We start from the raw sequence: 20,685 nt of genomic DNA, 5'->3' as shown, positions 1-20,685 counted from the left end.
TTCCTGACAGTAATGTTTAAAAATGTTCATTTTGAACTTCCCTTTGTGACATCAATGCTGCTCAAAACACGCACACACTTTTTTATGCAAACAAAACAAGATCCCTTTCAAAGTCTCAGTATTGTCTGATGGGTCGACTTCATTCAGAATCCAAATTCATTTTGAATGAAATTTGCATCCTGTTGCCACATTTTCCCCACATCTGACACCAACTGGAAGATATGCTGCTGCATCAATCGTGACAAATCGTGACTTGATGTTGTTACATGCTTTTATAGTTTTACGAATAGGTGATCACAGATCTTAGCAGGACAAAGTAATTGTATAGGAGTAATTATCATCACATTTTTCTCCATAAGCAAAATACTCGACAGTTTTCATTCAAGCTTTGTTTTGACCTTTCTAGAAATGCAGGTCATCAATAACAACATACGCAACTAGAGACTAAGCAGGGAACAAAACCCAGGAAAAATTCAGCTTGAATCTATGAGGGTTTACAGAGAGCCACCATGACGCCCTAAGGTCACAGAACCACCTTGTGCTGTTGGGCGCACCAGCCAGTAATAAGAGCCCACTTTCAGTCCCTCCAGTCGCACACAAAAAGCCCATAGAGCATCAAGACAAAGATGAAGAGCTCATTGATAAGAATTCTGTGTGCTGCACTGTGCGCGGCTTGTGAAAACACAGTCTGAATAAACAGCACTTCAGCAAAAAATTCATCTGCTGCTTTTCTTATCGTTCTCACAGACACGCAAATCCCCTTCGCGTCCGGCTGAATAATACACCTCACACACGGCTGATAATGCAGAAGGAAAGAGGCGTATGCAGCGACGGGGGGCCAATTGCATTTCAAGACGCATATCTATGGTTATAAAAAAAATAGTTTTTCAACTAAATGAATAAATGTAGCCAGCACAGGGCCATCTTGCCACAGAAAAAGCTAGTCACTAAATGGGTATTCAAATTATTTTAAGCTGAAAAACAAATTATTTAAAAAACAATGGGCCTGATTTGCAGTCTGAATGCGAGGAGGATCCTGGAACATGGACCTGTTAGCTTAGCTCCTCATTCACGTCTCTATAGTCACTGAGGCACCCAGTTGACTTACTTCAGTCCACTTCCAAATCCGGTCCTGGAGGACCCACAGTCGGTCCATGTTTTTGCTCCCTCCGAGTTCCCTACCATACAGTCCACATTTTTGCTTCCCAACAGGAGCTGGGAGGGAGCAAAAACGTGTACTGTCTTGTGTGTCCCCAAAGACCAGATTGCGAAACACTGCTCTACCTAATATCTACAAAGAGCTCCTGTTGTATAAGCTAGCACCTTGGTGTCAGACTGATTTGCTGAATTTGCTGCATTAGAAATACATTTTAACATTTTGCAACTCTGCCAGAAGACAAGGCTATTGTGCCACAGGAACCTTTTCTGCATGACTAGAGATCGGATTAAAGATTCAGTACATTTGTTCAGCGTTAGGGAAAAATGTATCTTCCATTTGCTCTTGAAAGCAAAATAATGAAAATTATTTTCTTACACTGGTTTAAGAAAAACCGGGGGGGGGGGGGGGGGGGGTGGTTACACTGCATAAGGACAATGTGCAGATTTGTTTGACTGCACTATTCACTAGTGCAACTGATGCACAGGTATGTCATCACAGGGAAGGCAAAAGTTTAATGGTTGCTCAAGGTTAACCTGGCTGTGCAAATTTAGTTTTCCACAAAAGAGGAACTATAGTCACATCGTTACTGGCTGCATTTCTTCTCTTCTGGGCTATGTTGCACCACATTGCCTCCCTTGCACTGTAGCTCAGTGGGTAGTACTGTTGCCTCACACCTCCCGGTTAGGAGGCTGTGTGGACATTCCATGCTCTCCCTTCTTCTTCTCCTTCCCACAATCTGTGACATGCACTTGAGACAAATGGCGTCTCTAAACTGTCATCAAATGTGAGTGCATGTATGTGTATGTACCCTGACATCCCATCAAGGTTGCCCAGTGGTGCCTGACCCCCAGCATAACCGTGTACCCTACTCCATAGCCTATGCTGTAGCCTGCTGGGCACTTCCCCAGAAACGCAAGTACACATAATGGTGAGACACGCATAATGGTCAGACCACGCACAAGTATAAATGCCGGCCATGGCGTTGGCCGCGGTAGAAGCTCTACAGAGGCTCGACGCAGAAGGTAAATCAGCCTTAAGGTGACCCCAGTGGAAGAAAATGCCACATCAACCTGCAACTGCAGTCAGTTAGAAGCCCAGAATGCAACACTCAAGAGCACATCACACACGTCAAGATACTTATTCTTTGACACATTTAAAGAAAAAGTGTCAGACTACAGCTTAACTGGCCTAATATCCTATGGGACAGCTACCTCATTCACGGGAAAAGCTAAACCTCACATGCCCGTCCAGAACACCAACCAAATTCTGGATTCCTATTTACTGGGGTGTGAACAAGCATCAATGGAGAGTGATGAAACGATTATTAAGGTGGCAATTCAACTGCATCCATCTGTAATGTTCGAATTGGTTAGAATGAAATTTTGTGGGCAAAATCTTCCTTAAAGATACAGTGGTACCGGAGAACTCGAATTTAATCCGTTCAGAACTCCGGATCGAATCCTAAAAAGTTCTGATTGAATTTTCCCCATAAGAAATAATGGAAAACCAATTAATTGGTTCCTGGCCCCAAAAAATTACACCTAAATGTTGTTTTTAGCATTTAAACACAAAATGAACATGATGAAACAAGAAGAGCATATACTGTACTAAACACATCTAAGCACATTTCTCAAAACAGTCATTTGTAAAGTAAGAAAATAAATGTATCTAAACAATGTGTAAAACAAAGTTTAACAAAGTTAAAAAACAATGTGTCCTTCCCCGATTGTCCGCTCCTTCCTTCCTCGTTAACCCCGTGTGGAATCCCCATGTGATCAGCTCTTTCTGGTTGTTTTTATTAGCTCTCTGTATTTAGTCCGCGTTTCAGTTTATTTCCCCAGCCCGGTCATTGTATTGTCCGTCTGCGTTTTGCCTGCCTTACCTGTAATTAAACCCCGTATTCCCCGATACCCTGACGTCTGTGTCTTTGTCTCCGTTCCATCCCACTCGGCACGACAATATTATTATAATGAAATGTATTAATGGTTTATTATTAATGTTAAGATAATTAATAAGAAATCTTTATTTGTAAATGTATTTTATTATATAATAATAATTACTGTTACTGTCTATCATTGTCTAAATGTATTTTTACTGTCTAAATATATGTATTCAGCTAAAGTTAAACATGCACGGTGCTATCACAGCGAATGCGAGGCTGAGACTGAAGTGTTACCCTTTGTTTCCGCTGAGAGACGTGCCGCGTGACTCATTTCCCCGAGCGTACAAGTTATGTTAGGTCGGCGTTTACTGTTTGACTTCTGAAATTCAGATCGAGCTATAGGTAAAATTTTTTCGAACTGGTTGGTTCGACTTTTAAGAAATTCGAGTTCTAACGAGTTTGAGAACTGAGGTACCACTGTATGACTTCTGGGTGGCATGCTCGCATGCTGCAGGTAGATGAAATTACATATAATGCATTAATGAATACATGGTGCTTGCTTCTCCATACTTCTGCATTGGAAATTTCGACCGATGACATTTTTCGACTGATGAGTGTGCTGGAAGTGAAACTTCTATGGGTTTATTAGCAGAATAAAATTTCGTTTTTATTCCGTGGAAAATGAATGACTGATCTGCTGACCCGATTAAATAATGAATTATTAACATGTCGTGAACCATAAAAATAAATAAAATGGTGTGTCCCATTTTCAACCAATACACGATTTATATTATTGACTGCAACCCCCAACAAATAAGAAAATGACTTGTTCATCCTCTATGTTGAGGATGCAGTGTACGAGTAGTTTTGTGTGATATTACGTGTGAGGCTTAACCTGCAGACTTTGTGTGTCGCCCATGCTTATTCAGAATGACGTTCACAGCTCTTGTTGCGACAAATGGTCGCGTCCAGGTTCCTGAACTTTGGTGGAAAAGCGTTTATTGTTGGTCTTAGAGATGCATGGTATATTGGTTAATATATCGGTACTGCCTGATGTTCGTTAAACATCAGGATCATCGGGATTGGTCTGATGTGACATCTTGGCTGTAATTGCCAGCAAATACTTAACCTTCAGTATTTAAATTTAGCAGTACCAGAGCCAGAGAAACACAACTACTAGAATCAAGGCAGGTGAGTGTGGAATGCTCATTTCCAGATCAGTTGGTACATATGAGTACATAATTCACAGTGCTGCAGAATAAGAGATCTCACACTGCATATTCTAGAGGTATGTGTACACTGCATGCATACACACCTCAAAAAAAGGGCTCATTATGCACAACAACCAGAAATGGGTTTTCTATATAGTGATCCTGCCATGATACCTGTAGTCAAGTCAAGTAGATTGTGTCGTCATATCTGCTATATATGGCAATACGACCAAAGGAAATTTCATTCACCAGGACAATGGCGCAATGTAGCATGAGAGAAGGACTATATATATATATATATGTAGGGGGGCCATATATGTATGTGATATTTTACATAGCGAAAGGACAGTAAAAGAAAAAAATAAGGGAAAAAGCTGTTGTCTGGGAGATGAGAGGGGTCAGAATTTACAGGTCAATAGTAGCAGTTTCAAATTAAATGTCTGGTGCGGTAATACTATGGAATGGAGAAAAAAATAATCACCTTGTGGTTTGGGGGGGGGGGGTGGGGGGTGGGCAGCTCTTATGCAGCTTTTAAAAAGGAAACGCTACCTCTGTAATGTGCACTTCTGCAAACATGAGCCAGTTCTTCATTCTGTAATGACACCACTGCTAGTGGACTTGCGTGTTCTGATTTTTTTGGATGTCCATTCCAAGTCATGCTCATTATTTCTATGAGTGGGAGGCAGCGGGGGCCGATATGACGATAAGTTACCGCCGCCAAGTGTCGCATAGCTGATGATGAAAAATTGGTTCCAAAAAAAGGTTCTACTTCAATTGTGTAGAAAAGGGTTAGATTTGCAAAATCAGATGTGGACCAATCTACTGCAATTTGCAAACTATGCAAAGATACCATTTGCACAAATGTGATAAATGATCACTGGTACTTGGAAACTATTGAAAGTACAATTAAAAAAAAATGAAAAAGCATATAAGAGTCAGATTCTTTATAGTATTTTATGTACCTTAATAATTAAGTAAGTTTATTATTATAATGCTACAAACAGTGTTTCTTGTTAGGATAGAATTGCTAGTTAAGGAAATTAACATTACAACATACATTCCAATTTGGTTTGTTTGCAAACTAAAAACAAATCATGATTGATATTGTGGGTGTTGATTCCAAAAAATTGATTCCGTATTGCCCACCCTTAGGGAAATGTGTAACAACGTGTATCAAACATATTCAGCGTCAAAATGGCAGTGAAAAGTCTTGGTTTACTTTGATAACAAAACATTCTTATGATGAGCAGGCAGCATAATATTATGCTGTGAAACTCAAAGTAGAAGTTAAGAATTTTCGATACGCAATTGTTTATATACACGACAACTTTCTAGAAAAGTGCATCAGGCAATTTCTGCTTGCCACGTAGAAAGAACAGCAGGAGATGTACCTCATGAGGATGAACAACGAAAAAGAACACCCTGTGTCTCATCAAACCAGAACAAAAGAAAAAGATGTTCCAAAGCATGCCCAGTAAGACCATTAATGTGCCTCACCACCCCCCCCCCACCCCCCAGCTTCTACTCAATCTTCTCCAAACGAGGCAGCAATGACCGCTGTCATCATTCACACATCACCACAACAGGTGGCAGCAGTCTGTCAAATCTATTCAACAGAAAATCTCTCAATCAGCTAGGGACAATTTTAAACAGGGTGTGGGCAGAGTGGGGGGGAAAATACCAAATGGTGCATTTTTTTACAGGACACCAGCGAAACAAGTAGAGGCTGATCCAGGCACGTCTTATGCAAAGAAACAACGTGGAGAAATTCCATTGCTAAGACAGCATTCAGGAACCACAATGCACTGAGGCTAAAGGGGTCAGACTGGGAGGCAGCCGTGCCCAATTAACGCCGCCGACTGCAGCACCCCACAGATAGCTCTCTATGATTAAGCGAAGAGCAGTAATGCGCAGGACCATCTGCCCTACTCTGCCAATCTAATTTAAGAGAAACATTGGCAAGAGCAAAGTCAATCTCTTTATTCAAGCTTGGAGGACATGCATTTATTTCCAATGAAAAGCACGAGCAAGACATGCAAAGACATAAAAAGTACAACCCGATTGACACCAAAATGTATAGGGTGGGGCTCTTCAAATCTGGACCTCGATTCCTAATCCAGGCCTTGTTTTCAGTTCTCCCAGGTAGTTAGTTTAATAATGACTGATTCTGATTGGTCAGAGGCTTCACGCCCGGCTCACAGGTAAAGGAAGGCTGGAAAACCAGCAGGGCTCAGACCTTGAGGTGATTGGAAAAATAGGGCCGTATAGGGAAACAATCAATCGAGTGGCAGCAGCCCAATGCAGGTATGGGTCAAGAGCTTAAGATAATGGTCACATCAAACATCAACATGGGGAATGCAATCTAAGTGACAAGTGAGTATGAGAGGTCAGAGGAGAATGGCCAGACTCAAATCACTACTGTTCATACACATGGTGAGCAGAAATGCATCTCTGAATGCAAAACGTTTCAGGCCTTGTGGTGGATGAGCTACAATATTAGAAGACCACACTGGGTTATATTCCTCAGAAAGGAACAGGAACCTGAGGCTACAGTCGGCAGAAGCTCACCGAAAGTGGACAGCTGAAGATCGGAAAAACACGGCCTGGTCTGATGAATCTTGATTTCTGCTTTGATACGCAGATGGTGGGACCCGAATTTGGCATAAACAGCCGTGGACCCAACCGGCCTTGTGTCAACAGTTCAGGCTGCCGCTGGTGTAATGATGTGGGAATGTTTTCTTGGCACACATTGGTGCCCCTGATGCCAGTGGAGCATTGTTAAAATGCCACAGCCTATCTTGAGTATTGCTGCTGACCACGCGCAACTCATTTATGACCATAATTTACCCATCTTCCAATGGCTATTACAGCAAGATAATGTGCCATGTCACATAGCACCAGTTATCTCAAACTGGTTCCAAGACCACAAGTTCTGCGAACCTGCTCTCCCAGCCACCAGAACTGGAAAAAGCATCTTCGAGATGGTAGAACAGGAAATTCACCGCATGTGCAGATGACAAATCAACTGCCATCATGTCATGCAATTATGTCAACATAGCTTCCATAACTTCTAAGAAGTGTTTCCAGCACCTTGTTGAGTCCATGTCACAAAGAATTCCAACTGTTCTGGAAGCAAAGGGGATTGAACGCAGTACAAGAATGGCATTCCTAATAAACTGACCAGTGAGTGTTTACTTTTATAGCAACAGAAATATAGTTTAAACCATTTTCTTTGGCAGTGTAAGACATTTGCATAGTGCAGCATGTATATAAAATACAGGGGTGTGGCTCAGTGGGCTAAGCCTCCGTGCCAGCGATCAGAAGGTCCCCGGTTTGAGCCCTGGTCTCAGCAGAATATTCCAGGGGCCCTTGAGCCAGACTGACCCTGTTCTGACCCCCAACCTCTTGCACCTGTCTTTGTGTGTCATGGAGGGCAAGATGACGTAAAGGCAATTTCCAAATGGGGATTCATAACAGTATTCTATACTATGCACACTGCCATGTATAAATTATATAGGTAATGGATACACAATGTTCAAAATAAAACATTTACAAAAGGGACATAGACAGGGATTTCCTTTCATTGTTCATTCCTTGCAGAAAGGAGAGCCCAGTCACACTGGTGAGCAATGAAGCAAGGCGTATGCCCCAGACGCTACCTTATGGCTGTTTATCAGCGCCTGAGATTTCCTACAGTCCATTTTACATGGCTGATTACCAGCTTATTGGCAATTAGGTCACAGTACATCAGGCATAAGCTGCAGGTCTGAAGGCAAGTACAATATCAACAGGAAAGGACTCCAGCGATTCAGAGTAAGACACAATACGTTTTCTCAATGGGCAACATGAAACATTGTTCACAGACACATCGACGGAAGGAAACTGAGTGAGGACAATATAGGAAACAGAACAAAGTGCTTTCCAACTACAGAGTTGCATAAAACCAATCCAAATGACTTGATACTATCTATAATGCAGGCACACAATTGAAATAAAGCAATTGTTTATTTAAACATTGTTGCCAACATTTTAAACCAATGCCTGTCTCATATGGTTAATGGGATGAGAAATACACAATAAGACAAGCGGGGCTCTCTATTGAACAGAGAATAAATTTATAGAAATATAATAAAATTAAACAAACTAAACAAACAGAAGAATATTTACAGCAAATCGTAACAGAACAATGGCACTGATGAAACATCACAACCATTTACAATACCAGCAATCTGAGCACGAGGGAATGGAAAGTGTGTGAAGCATCAAGCCACAACTGGCATAAAGCATTAGCATGACGGATAGAACCGTCACCCAAGGGAGAGAACAGACATGCATAGCCATGCACTAACCAAACAAAAACACAGGTGTGAAAGACAAGAAGCAGATAAGACTTCAGCTTAGATTGGCAAACAGTTGTTTCATCTGAGGCCGTAACCACATTGTTAACGTTATTGCGATAAATCATTCATGCGATAAACAAATCAAGAGGGCAGCGATAAAACCAATTAATTTAAGCAAGTCACTGAACTAAAAATTATATAATCCCTATGTAAGCCTGACAATTTACTTCATTGACCGTGACTTTGAATTAAAGACTCAGTATTTACAGAAAGCCTACTTCCCTGAAGAACACAATGGGTAAAATGTATATCTGGGATTACGAGAGGCTTTGGGTAGCTGGGGTTTTACGCAAAGACAGGCTAGTGTGTTTCACCGCTGACAACACCACGAATACGATCACAGGCACTGCTGGCCCAGGGTTTTGGGGCAAAGATTGCACTTTGCCATCGGTAAGTGATTGTCCTAGTCAGTATCAGTGTAAGCCAGACACTACTTTTACATCACTCAGCAGACACTTTTAGGGTGACTTACGCAAGTGCTATGTAGTAATCTAGGGGAATGCTTCAAGTGGAATGATAAACACAGGCCAAAGACGCCAACAAACTTCCCCAGGCTAAGACAGAACAACAGCGATAGTCAAACAAGTTGTTTTTCTTCTACCTCCTCAGTTCAGTATGGATCTGTAGACAATGGTGCCCCTATATTGCTAATAAGCTTTGCTGCCATCTGATTTGATCATTTCATTTATTTCATATGTATGATAGGGCCCATGTAAATCAACATCTCCCTGAATTAACTGTAGACAATCCAGTATGCAGAATTTAGACAAACTGCAGCCTACAGGCCTCAATTAGGCAAGCGAGCCAGGAAATACAGGAAATGCCAGCCATAAAAATAGTTTCCAAAAAACTTCAGTGCATCAGAGAACGTTGTGACATGTCAGTGTTCATTTTAAAACCAAGCAAAGTGAAAATGCTGGTGTTCTAAAATCTGTGATTTAACACAGTTCTGTCACTCCCTTTGACACAAACGTAATCGAAGGGAAGGTCAAGAGGAATTTGTAACTCAAGTTTCAGTCTTTTACACAAGTTCCATTCTCTCTCTCTCTCTCTGATGTTTACTTCTACATTCCCCTGTTAATGACGAGATTTTCAGATTCTTGAGCATTTGCAGGTCTGTAGTGGGTTGGATTTCCACTATTGCCGGACACAACTTTTTATAGAATTATTTGTAATATTTTGCATTTAATTATAAATTTATCGTGCTCATCATCACCAGACTTATCACATAACATAATTTTTCTCATATCGCGCAGCCCTAGTAAATCATCATCAGCAAATGACGTTAAATGGAAATATGATGAATCACCTGTCATTAGTAGGTGTGTATCAATTCCTCAAATTCATGATGGTTCAGACCTCAGTTCTTCAACGACAGCTTGTTTTTTTCTTTTTTTGGGGGGGGGGGGGGGTAAGAAAAAAATTCTAAATTCTAAAATTCTTAAGTTTTATTAATCACCAACTATGTGGAACACTATAGAGGGTTATTATTCATCTTGGGTTAATGAAACTAGAGTGACCACAAGAGTGATCACTCGGTCATGATCGGACTAAAATAATCACGTCACACACGCAGTTGGAAGACAATTAAATAGGTGTAATGTGCAATATTTACAAAATGTACAGCTTGCCATAACTTTAAACAAAAAAATATTGTGATTTAAATGTGTTATAGTGCTAATTGTGAAATTAAAAATAAGTTCTGTGACATTAGCAACGTAATGAGAGCTCAACAGGGTACATCTTCATCGGTTGGGTTGGATTGGGGGATATCGCGGTTCCGTCTTCCGTAACAGCGACACGAAGTCATGAACGTTTGGATCACGGATTTGATAATGGTGAATGCTGTTACACCATCAGCCGTAAGTCATCACTTTTCAAAGTTGGCACTAGAGTGAAAGACACAACTACTAAAGTAATGGAGATGGCTGCATTTGACTGTCGGCCATTTTCTATAGTGGAGGATGAGCCACTTCATTGGCTCATTGGCCGCTTCAAAGGCAGCTCAATCCACCAGCCCAGAGACATGCTTATAATTCATTATTAAACTTGGCCCGCAGATCGATCTTTCGGTTTCCAATGGAAAAACAATGCGATGCTATTCCGCTAATCAGCACCAGCAGGCCGGACGAGTTTTGCCACTGGCAGCCCTTCCCAGCTCAGCTAGTTGCTCCGAGGTTAATTGGTTATTATGGATCCAAGCAGCCTTAGCTGTCGGATCCCTATTGTTTTTGCACTGATTATTGTTATTGCTAATCAGTGCCGGCAAGCTTCAATACCCCTTAATATATATTCTCTCTCTCTCGCTCTCTCTTTCAAAGATGGTCCTCAACTTCCAAAGAAATAATCATACACTATATGGATTAAAGTATTGGGACACACCTGAATCCATATATTGTGCTGTCATAGGATGCCACCTTTGCAATACGTCAGTGTGTGAAAGTTCATTCCTGCTAAATATTCCACAGTCAACTGTAAGAGGAAGTGGTTAGTATTTTTTCAGTGCTTTACAGTATGCATCTTAATAGCTGGTATTTCACTGCACTTCGCCGTGTTTCATTATTACTTATTTTTGTACCTCAATGTGTTTGAAAGTAGGTATTTTATTGAAAAGACTACCTACTATTAATTTTGTGTCTGTATTATTTATTTCTCTGTTTTATTGCTGACTCCAAAAGCTTCACGCAAAAATCTGTATGCACCCGTCTGAGTATACAAATGGCAAATGAATCTCCTGAATCTTGAACCACTTGAGTCTTGAAGCGATATGAAGTGAAACGTAAAGTAACAGAGCGGGGTCGTCAAGTGCGAGGCATAGCGTTCTTAGTGCGTAAAAGTTGCCAAAGCTCTGTTGACTCAATAACCACAGAGTTCCAAACTTCCTCTGATATTAATCCCAGCCGGGAGCTTCATGGAATGGGCTTTCATGGCTGAGCAGCTGCATGCGAACCTCACATCACCAAGTGCAATGGCAAGCGTCAGATGGGGTGGTGTAAAGCACATTGCCACTTGACACTGGAACAGTGGAAACGTGTTCTGTAGGGTGACAATTCACGACAATGGACGAGCCTGGGTTTGGCAGATACCAGGAGAATGTTACCTGTCTGACTGCATTGTGCCAGCTGTAAAGTTTGGTGGAGGAGGGATAATGGCATGGGGCTGTTTTTCAGGGGTTGGGTTATAGGTCCCTTAGTTCCAGTGAAGGGAACTCTTACTGCTTCAACTAACCAAGACATTTTGGACAATTCTATGCTTCAGATTTTGTGGGAACAGTTTGGGGGAGGCCCTTTTCTGTTTCAGCATGACTGTGTGCAAAGGTCCAAAAAGATGTGGTTGGGTGAGTCTGGTGTGGAGGAACTTGACCGGCCCACATAGAGCCCTGACCTCAACCCCATCAAACACCTATGGGATAAACTGGAACAGAGACTGTGAGCCAGGCCTTCACCTCCAACATCAGTGCCTGACCTCACAAATGCTCTTCTGGCTGAATGGGCCAAAATTCCCACAGACACACTCAATAATCCTGTGGAAAGCCTCCCCAGAAGAGTGGCAGCTGTTATAGCTGCAAAGGGGGGGCCAACTCCATATTGGTGCCTATGGATTTATAATGGGATGTCATAATAGTTCCTGTGAGTGTAATGGCCAGGGGTCCCAATACTTTTTTTGTTTAGTGTCAGTTGAGTCTAATACAAATATGATAAGTAAATAAATAACTGAATACATAAACACAGAAAAACATGCTAAGATGCTTTTATGACGACTAAATGTGCATAGCTATCATAAATCATAAATTCAAAATACTATTTTGACTTGAATGCAAGATTAGTTTTTGGGGGGAAAAAACACTTCTAAAAAAACTGCGGTTCTCTTATATTCAAGCGGCACAATTTAAATATCATTATGCGCGTAAAACAGTGGATAGCATAAATGACCTGCCTTTTTGCTAGACGGCTGATCACTTCAAACGTAATCAATGTAATCGACGTTGTTTTAGCGATATGATGTTGTATGAGCAGCGATCGCCGTTTCGGTGCACCGCCTGTGTAGCGATCGCCGTTTCGGTGCACCGCCTGTGTAGAGCCCCGGGGGTGAATTTTTCACATTTGTTCTGATCCCACCTACTTTGACTGACATAAATCTGACTCCATGAGGTTGGACAGGAGGTACTAGCGTGCTTTGCACCACACCTTGCGTATCTTAAATAGCATAAATGAATATGTGCATTCGTGGATTTATATTAATAGTAACAGTCGTAACTGCGTAATGTTTGCTGTGGAATGCGCGCGTTTCGTTGCTGTGTAACCATAAGTGTCGAGTGAATAGTTGGCATCTGTCTGTGCTGCTGACAGTATGAAATCGACCATGGCTGTTAATCAAGAGAGCAACTTCAATTTTAATAGAGTGACCATCTCCTTTGTTGTGATGACTCAACCACTCACAATACGTTTTTTTGTGGGTTTGCTGTATGAAAAACAGTCTACGTTCTCTAGGCATGTGGAATTCGTAACATTGATCATCAATATCCCCCCCATACATTGGTTTATTGGAATGTTTGCCCTTTAATGCATTTATTGTAATGTAATTACTACGGCTTGCTTTATAACAGTAATATGGTTAACTTCTCATATGTTCCTGTCCAACAAAATTATTTTTCTTTAGAAATATGAGATCTGGTATTCCTAAAACCTGTTTCCCCCCCCCAAGAATAGTTTGAAAAACATGGGAAAAACTGACTGCTTTCATGTGTATACTACTCAGCTGAAGAAAGGATACTCAGAGCAGCTTATCTAAAGGTTCAGTGCCGCCTCCCCAGCCCCACCCTAACCCAAGGCAACAGCTACACAGTGTAGGTCCAAGTCACCAGTGGCTCAGCGCTTGTTTATGTTTTTTTTGTTTGCCGATTTCAGTGGATAGCTTTTTAACCCGAGAAGGCATTCGCTTTGCTTACACATACAGTGAGATATTTCCAGAAGCAAGTCAGGATAGATAACTGCCAACGAGCAGCATCCTTCGCGGGATTTCAGCTTTCAGGTCCAGTTTTTAATAATCAAATAAACTACTGCTTGTCTGTGAGAAAGAGCTTCTTAATAAAAAAAGAGGAAAAATGCCAAAGTAATATAACAAAGACCCAAAACGTCTAAAGCAGTCTACACAGCTCTCAACGCGTTTCCTGATATTACAACAGTCTTACAAAACATTAGGCTATAGATATATGGAAGGGATGCACTGCTTATGGAAAGAATAGAGGCATCTGGATATGTGTGAAAAGGAGAAATTAAAAAGAATCACTGACATATTGCTAAGTGTATTTTAAATGTGGATTTAAGATGCGTTGTTTTCTTGATGTTTTTAGATTATCTAAGCAGAATTGAGAAGCTGTAACAGGCTTTCATGATGTCCAAGTTTTGCACTGGAGCAACATAAAGATTTTGGGAGCACAGCTTCCTTTATAACACATCAGTCATGTGGCAACGCAACCTTCTTGACAGTGTTAGGCGACCCAGATGCGAAATGGGTCACCATCAATCGAAAAGAAGTTTTCCCCTCATGATCAGCGCATCCTCGTGAGGGTTGATGCCAGTGATCTACTCGGGGATTTCAAGGCGGTTAACGCGACTCGTTACTGATGCTCTCTGTTCCGTTGCTGACCCCGCCGATGGCTGGCCTGTGTGGTTCCGGATTACCAACTTCACCTAAAAGTTCCATAAAATAAGAGAAGAGGTGCCTCCTGCTCATTCAGTGGCACCACGTGTCTTACGTAAAACATTGACTAGAACTTTCATATATCAGCAGGTAATCCGGCGTTATACCAAAGACTTCATTCGAACGCTACGGTGTCCTGTGTGAGGAACCTAATTATCATAATCATAGACTAAAGATCGGAGCCGCCGGCAGCAGGCATCGTTCGACCTGAAGCCGGAATAAGGAGAAGATCATCGGGGCCGGTTTTTCGCCGGCGTCTCCCCAGCGCCGCAAAGGCTGCCGGCGACGTGTGCAACTCGTGTCATCGGCCTTAGCAAGTTATTCGCCAAAATAAGCCGATTTTCACGCCTATTTGTTGATACACATTGCTTCCGTAAGCACACCGCATAGATGCCGCGTCGGATCCTCCGCTAGTGAATCCCGCCGCATGTAGTGGAGCAGATACCGACAGCATCTATGAGGGATGTATACCGGTTATATGCAGGTCCTAAAGGGGCTTATATACGCGCCAGCAGGAAAGCAAGTGTACAGCGGCGCCCGATCACATTAAACATCACAGAGAAACAGTGACCAAGAGCCGCCTGAGTGATACGTACCAGCCGGCGGAGCCTCCTCCGTAACATGCTGCAGCTCTCGCCTCCTTCCTCCGAAGACAGTATGGAAATACTTCTGTCGGCTCGCCTCCGATAAGCTTCGCGTTTGCGTTGTCACCCGGGCTGTGTTTCACCTCTCGGCGGCGCTATGCTCTCTGCACACTGGCAGCCCCGGATCCCGGCATGGTGTCAGCGCTTTCCGCGTTGCGGCGCGGCGCACGGAGGCTGGCTCTGCTCGCCCGCACGCCGGGCTCCTGCGCTCCCACACATGCTGCTCTGCGCCCTGTTGCTGCGCTTCCCTCGGAGCCCCCGGACCGCCGCGCTCTGACGTCACATTCAGCTCTGGAGGGAAATGAAATCTAAAGAAAGGCGGATAAAACAGACATTTCCCTCCTTTCCCCCCACCCTACTACCACTACACCCCAGTCAAACAATTTCACGCTACCCTTCGCTCCCCCCACCTCGCTTAACGCAGTGAGCTCCGACACAGCCCCCACCTTCCGAAGGTGCGGTCTCAAGGGCTTTATGGGAAGTGTAGTCATACAGCGTTATCAGGGAAATAACTTTTCCTTTAGCCCGAAGTGATGTGTCAAATTTAATTCAATAGTTACAGAGAACTGTGTTACTATAAGAAATGCTACGGATCTTGGATAACTGGAAAAGCTTAAAGGTAAATAATTAATAATGTAATAAAATACGTATGATGCCTATACATATACACATATTCTAGCCTTGACAATTCGTTGTGTATCCATTTGGCCCAATGATACCTGTGTGTTCACAAGCACATCTGTGATAGATATGTTTTTAAATGTGAGTATCAGGTTGGATAGAACTAACTTCTAATTAGAGCTGACTACCACAACGTTAGCTCAATAATAACAAAAATAAGTTAAACATAATTATGTATACGCCCCATAACTGAACAAAACTAACGACTGATTGGCTTTTAGAGTTTTGATTTTAATTTATTGCAGATATGTAACTGCAACAGTATGTAAATAGTCAAATATGTCCAGTATAATGACCTAGACTCCTAGAGGGTAAAAGGTACTGGACAAAATCAGTGCAGCGATGAGGCGTCAAGTGACTGTGAGAAAGTACAGTGTGAAAAGGTGAGTCTAAGGCCTACAAATCTGCAGTGTGAGGCCAGGGGGGTGGGCGCATCTGCTATTTCTCACTTTGTTCCTCTTTCGATAGCATATTATAAATTATATAAAACCACAATTGTTTCCAGATTGGTTAGTGCTATATAAAAGCATGCACCTGGAATGCAAATGCAAACTGATCTGGTGCCGTTCTGTTCTATAATAACCAAAGACTGTCATCCAGGTTATCATAAACTACGGCAAATCCTTAAATATGTACATGCAATCTTCTGATTTTCCTGTGATCTTTGTCTTTGTTATCTTATACTTGATTTATTGCAGATGGTTTTTTATGAAAGTTGATATACAGTACTTGCTGTTAATTGTGACATGTTGAACTGTTATCCTCCATCCATCCATCCATCCATCCATATCTTAGTCATTTTTAACTGGGGAGGCCCGGGAACCTGTCCCAGGGCCGTAAGGCTGGGGTGCAACCTGAACGGAACGCAACTGTCGGACCGTTTCGTTTCTTAAATTTAATTATGAGGCTTATACTGACCTCTGGTGGTGAATGGAAAAATGTTTGGTAAACAACGAACGAAGTAACAAGAAAATACAAAAAAAAAGGTATGTATAAATAAAAGTATTGGAAAGAAGTAACACAACTTAACTGAATTAAGGATATTTACGTAAATATAGAATGGAAGCACAGACATGACTGCAAATAAAACAGTTTGCTTTTAATATTTAGCACTGTTCAGTGAAGCAGGGAGAAAACAAAAAAGAAACGCGGTAGATTGATTTCAGATAGTGTTAAAGACAGCGACAATACATAATTATAATTTCCAATACAATTTATGTCCAGGTTGTCCTCTACATAGTGTTTAGTTGCAACTTTTTGATTGAACGGAAATTTGGAATTAACCGTATAGCCACACGATGGCAGCACGTACATGGATATGAAAGTATTAATTTGCCGCCTTATTTGATTTTTGAAGGCTTCTGCGATTACTGTTTTGGTGGTTATTGTAAGGAATAATTATTTCAGTCCTTATGATTATTTTGTTAGAAATCAGTAAAACCTGAAAGTAAGTTTTATAGTTTTTTGGATGTTTTTTTAGCATCAAATACCAATATTGTATTTTCTTGTGTTGATATTGCATGTGTGATTAAACATTCATGGTCTATCAGTCTACCATACCTAGGCCAGAGTTGTGGAGGACGGAGAGTTCTGGACCACATCCCAAACATCCTGTGGCACAAGCTCGAGGTTCATCGTAGGGAACATGCATGCATGCATGCAGATGATCCTATACTACAGGCAAGAGTGGAGGAGAAGTGCAAACTCCTGATGCTGGAGGTGTGAAGCAACTGGGCTGCCCTGCGTCCCTCACCATCCACATACATAAAATCCTTTTTCGGACTAAGAAAACATCCATAGTGTGACATCCATCCATTCTTTCTGACAGCTTTTGTCATGTTACACACAATAATTAATATCTTCTCTTCCTGGTTTCCTATGATAAAATGTGCATCCTGTTATGTTTTGAATTTTGATTTGTGGGTTTGTTTTGGTAAAACAACATATAAATATACATATGTGTGTATGTATGTATGTGTGTGCGTGTGTGTGTATGTGCAACAAGTAAGTAAGCAAACATAAGCTAAGCATTACTTTGCAAACTTTGCTTCAGACTGACATTATATTCTATACACACCATACACAATACTGTATCCGATTTTGTTTGAACAACAGTTTTTGATACCAGTCTGCATGTATATTTTTTCTCTTTCCACAAAGATATTTAGTGAATAGTAGGCACTGGAATGAAAACACAAGGATTTACTGTGCATGATTGTACTCCTGCAGTGGGAAGTACTTAAGGCCTGTGGTGACTTATCTAACTGCATCATGTTTTCACCGAGAAATTACGAAAAGCTCGTGGGTTTTGTTTTCACCTCAGCTTTATGTTTGTTGATGTTTGCATTCCTGCACTTATTTTAAAAATATGTCTAACTTTCCCTGATGCTGGAGACATTCCTTCAGTGAGGAAGTTGCATCTTTGAATATGTTATTGCCAGAGTCCCTTAGAGAGGAGAGGAGATTGATGGAAAAGATGGGAAACCTCATCCTTAGCCATCTGTCTCAAACTGCCCCCACAACCAGCCAGCCCCAAAATCCCTCCCTGAATCAGGCCCTCTCCACACTGTCCCTTTGTCAGTGGCTGCTGTCCCAGGACTGGGCGTGGCATGTGAGGAGTCTGGGGCAGCCATGGGTGCTTTCAGAGGCACCTGCAGATGGGACAAAAGAGCTCTGATTCTGGGCGTAAGGACAGGGTGTGTGTGTGTGTGGGGGGGGGTGTCAGATATACATGACTTTGCGGGGACCAAATATACCCACAATGTGATAAAAACCTGTTATTTTGACGTTGTGGGGACCATTTTTTTCCATGCCCACAAGGGGAGATTCTGTTTTTATAAAAATCTATGACTGCAATCAAAAAACTAAAAATGGCAAAAGATTTTTGCTTGTTTACTTATGGTTAAGGTTAGGGCTGGATAGGGGTTCAGGTTGTCATAGCTGGGATTGAAGTTTTGCCCATAGAAATGAATGGAGAGTCCCCATAAAGATATAATTACAAACCTGTGTGTGTGTGTGTGTGTGTGTGAGATATAGAGAGGGCATATGTGGGGTGGGGGGCAGTTTGGGGTTAGCTGGACGGGGGCTGGACGGGTGGGCTGTCACTGCTGCCAGTGTGAATCCCAGCTTTAGGGAACCCCGCAGATTGACAGCTTTTGTTGGCTGAATTTCTATAAAACTGTGCTTCTTTAATGGGCAGTAAAGCTAGACTGTAGGCTTCAGAGGAAGGAGGTGGGGGTTGCTGGAGGAGATGTAGGGGGGGGGGGGTGTATTTTACTGCTCTGCTTGGATTGACCAATTCATGGGCATTCAGCTTCTGGCTCTTTATTCACTGAATGTGCTCTGTGCTGGAATGCAGCAGCATCAATTAGAATGTGTTAGCAGATAGTGCCCCTAAAAAGAGGGGGGAAAAAAAACGTTTTTGCTCTCCTTTTGCTCTCAGGACAACACAGCCCCACTATAGGTGGTGTCACAGACACAAAACCTTTTTTGTGATTCTCTCACCATTACATTACCCCTGCAATATGTAAGGTGGAGATTCTATTGATTTAAATTAAGTAGAAAACCCACTAAATCTCATTTTTATTCAGCTAAGATAATAGCACTATACCCTGTTAAAGATCCAAACGACTTATCTGTTGCTTAAAATCTCCCCTTTTTTCTTGGGCGGTTCCACTTTCACTACGTTTTTGTGCATTATTTTTATTCAGTAGTTGGGGAGGTCACGCGGGGCTTGTTTAAGGGGGCTGCTTTTAACACAAGCCGAGGCATCACTTTTTGTGCCCAGAGGAAGACTGACATTTCAGTTCACTGTTTGCTTTTTACAAAAAGGACATGAATTAAAACAGTTTCTTGTTATCGAACAGTTTGTTGTTGTCACAGACTGACAGTTCAGGTGAGATTAATAAGAAAACAGCTCTGGGTAATATGTAACATTCTGCTTCAGAGTAAAGAACAAAGGTGACGAATGTTGGTCAGATGTCATTATAACATTCTGTCGATGCTCTTTCAGTCATGAACGTGTTGCGATCAGGGCAGTGGAACCCTCACTGCTGAGCATCATACAGATGTAGACACACATGTGGCTAGAAATGTATGTGCTTTGCCAAACGTGTGATATTAATGTAATGTTCATTTATTTTTATCTTGCAACTAAATAACATGAGTGAAAAAGCACATTTTTAAACTCCCACATTGTCTGAAAGCAGAGCACCAGTTTGTACCTTTGCTTGTCACTGGTGCTGTACCCTCAAGGGACTGCCAGTTGTACCCTTAGCTCCAGGTAAATGTACCTTTTAGTCTAATTTAAGGTACAGAAATAGATTCTGAGGAACATCTTCATGGTACAAACAACATTAAGGTACTAGCAATGGTACAAAAATGTTTCTCATAGTTCATTTCTGTATCAAAGCAAAGGTACAAAGTGGTTCTCTATTTTCTGACAGTGCGGGAAATTAATAAAGCAAAAAATCTTAACCTTGGCAGAGACTTCTGTCAAATTTAAAATTAAAGTAACCGGAAAAAGGGGAAACAAAATTACACCAAATTAACATTATGAAGAGTTTGCCTGCAGTAAGCAAACTGTTTTACGTTTTACAGATTTCTAAGGCAGAAAATCTGGCCTCAGAGTCTCCATTTACTCTCACAAATGTGATCTGTGGCTTTCAGGAGATTCGTCCATGTGAAGCTCGTTCCCGGCAACGGAATGCAGGAATGAAGCTAAATCAGTATTAGCCGGTTTGTATTTGATAGCCCAGGTGTAGCGTATTTCTAAGTTGGTTCGCGGCAGAAAATACTCCCAAGTGCTTCTGGGGGGTTAATGTGATTTAACTAGCAGAAACCCCCTGTTGAAAGGTGCCGATATGAAAATGTGCAATTACGCACAATTTTCAACTAAATAAGTAAGATTTGCATCCCCTGAAAAGAAATCCAGAGTTTAACTGTGGGTAAAGTGTTGCAAATTGGTGAAAACGGAGGCCCGCATATTGATTCAATTCCACTTTAA

The 20,685-nt window shown here is 41.7% G+C and overlaps 1 protein-coding gene across 10 annotated transcripts in view; it reads right to left on the bottom strand.

The window, feature by feature from the left end:
- Positions 1-15,395, bottom strand: part of LOC111859689 (phospholipid-transporting ATPase 11C-like) — a 60,403-nt gene extending 45,008 nt beyond the window's left edge. For all 10 annotated transcript variants that reach the window (XR_011985442.1, XR_011985443.1, XM_072706834.1 and 7 more), the window contains exon 1: positions 14,952-15,395. Coding sequence is in view for 8 of the 10 variants with exons in the window: in XM_072706834.1 (XP_072562935.1) it covers positions 14,952-14,978 (27 nt within the window). In the remaining 2 variants the exon portion in view is untranslated. The remainder of the gene's footprint in view (positions 1-14,951) is intronic.
- Positions 15,396-20,685: the final 5,290 nt, after the last annotated feature.

The sequence above is a fragment of the Paramormyrops kingsleyae genome, chromosome 24 (genome assembly GCF_048594095.1).
Source record: "Paramormyrops kingsleyae isolate MSU_618 chromosome 24, PKINGS_0.4, whole genome shotgun sequence".
Taxonomy (NCBI): Eukaryota; Metazoa; Chordata; class Actinopteri; order Osteoglossiformes; family Mormyridae; genus Paramormyrops; species Paramormyrops kingsleyae.
Note: the sequence above shows the minus strand (reverse complement) of the source record. Positions and strands in the feature narration are given on the sequence as shown.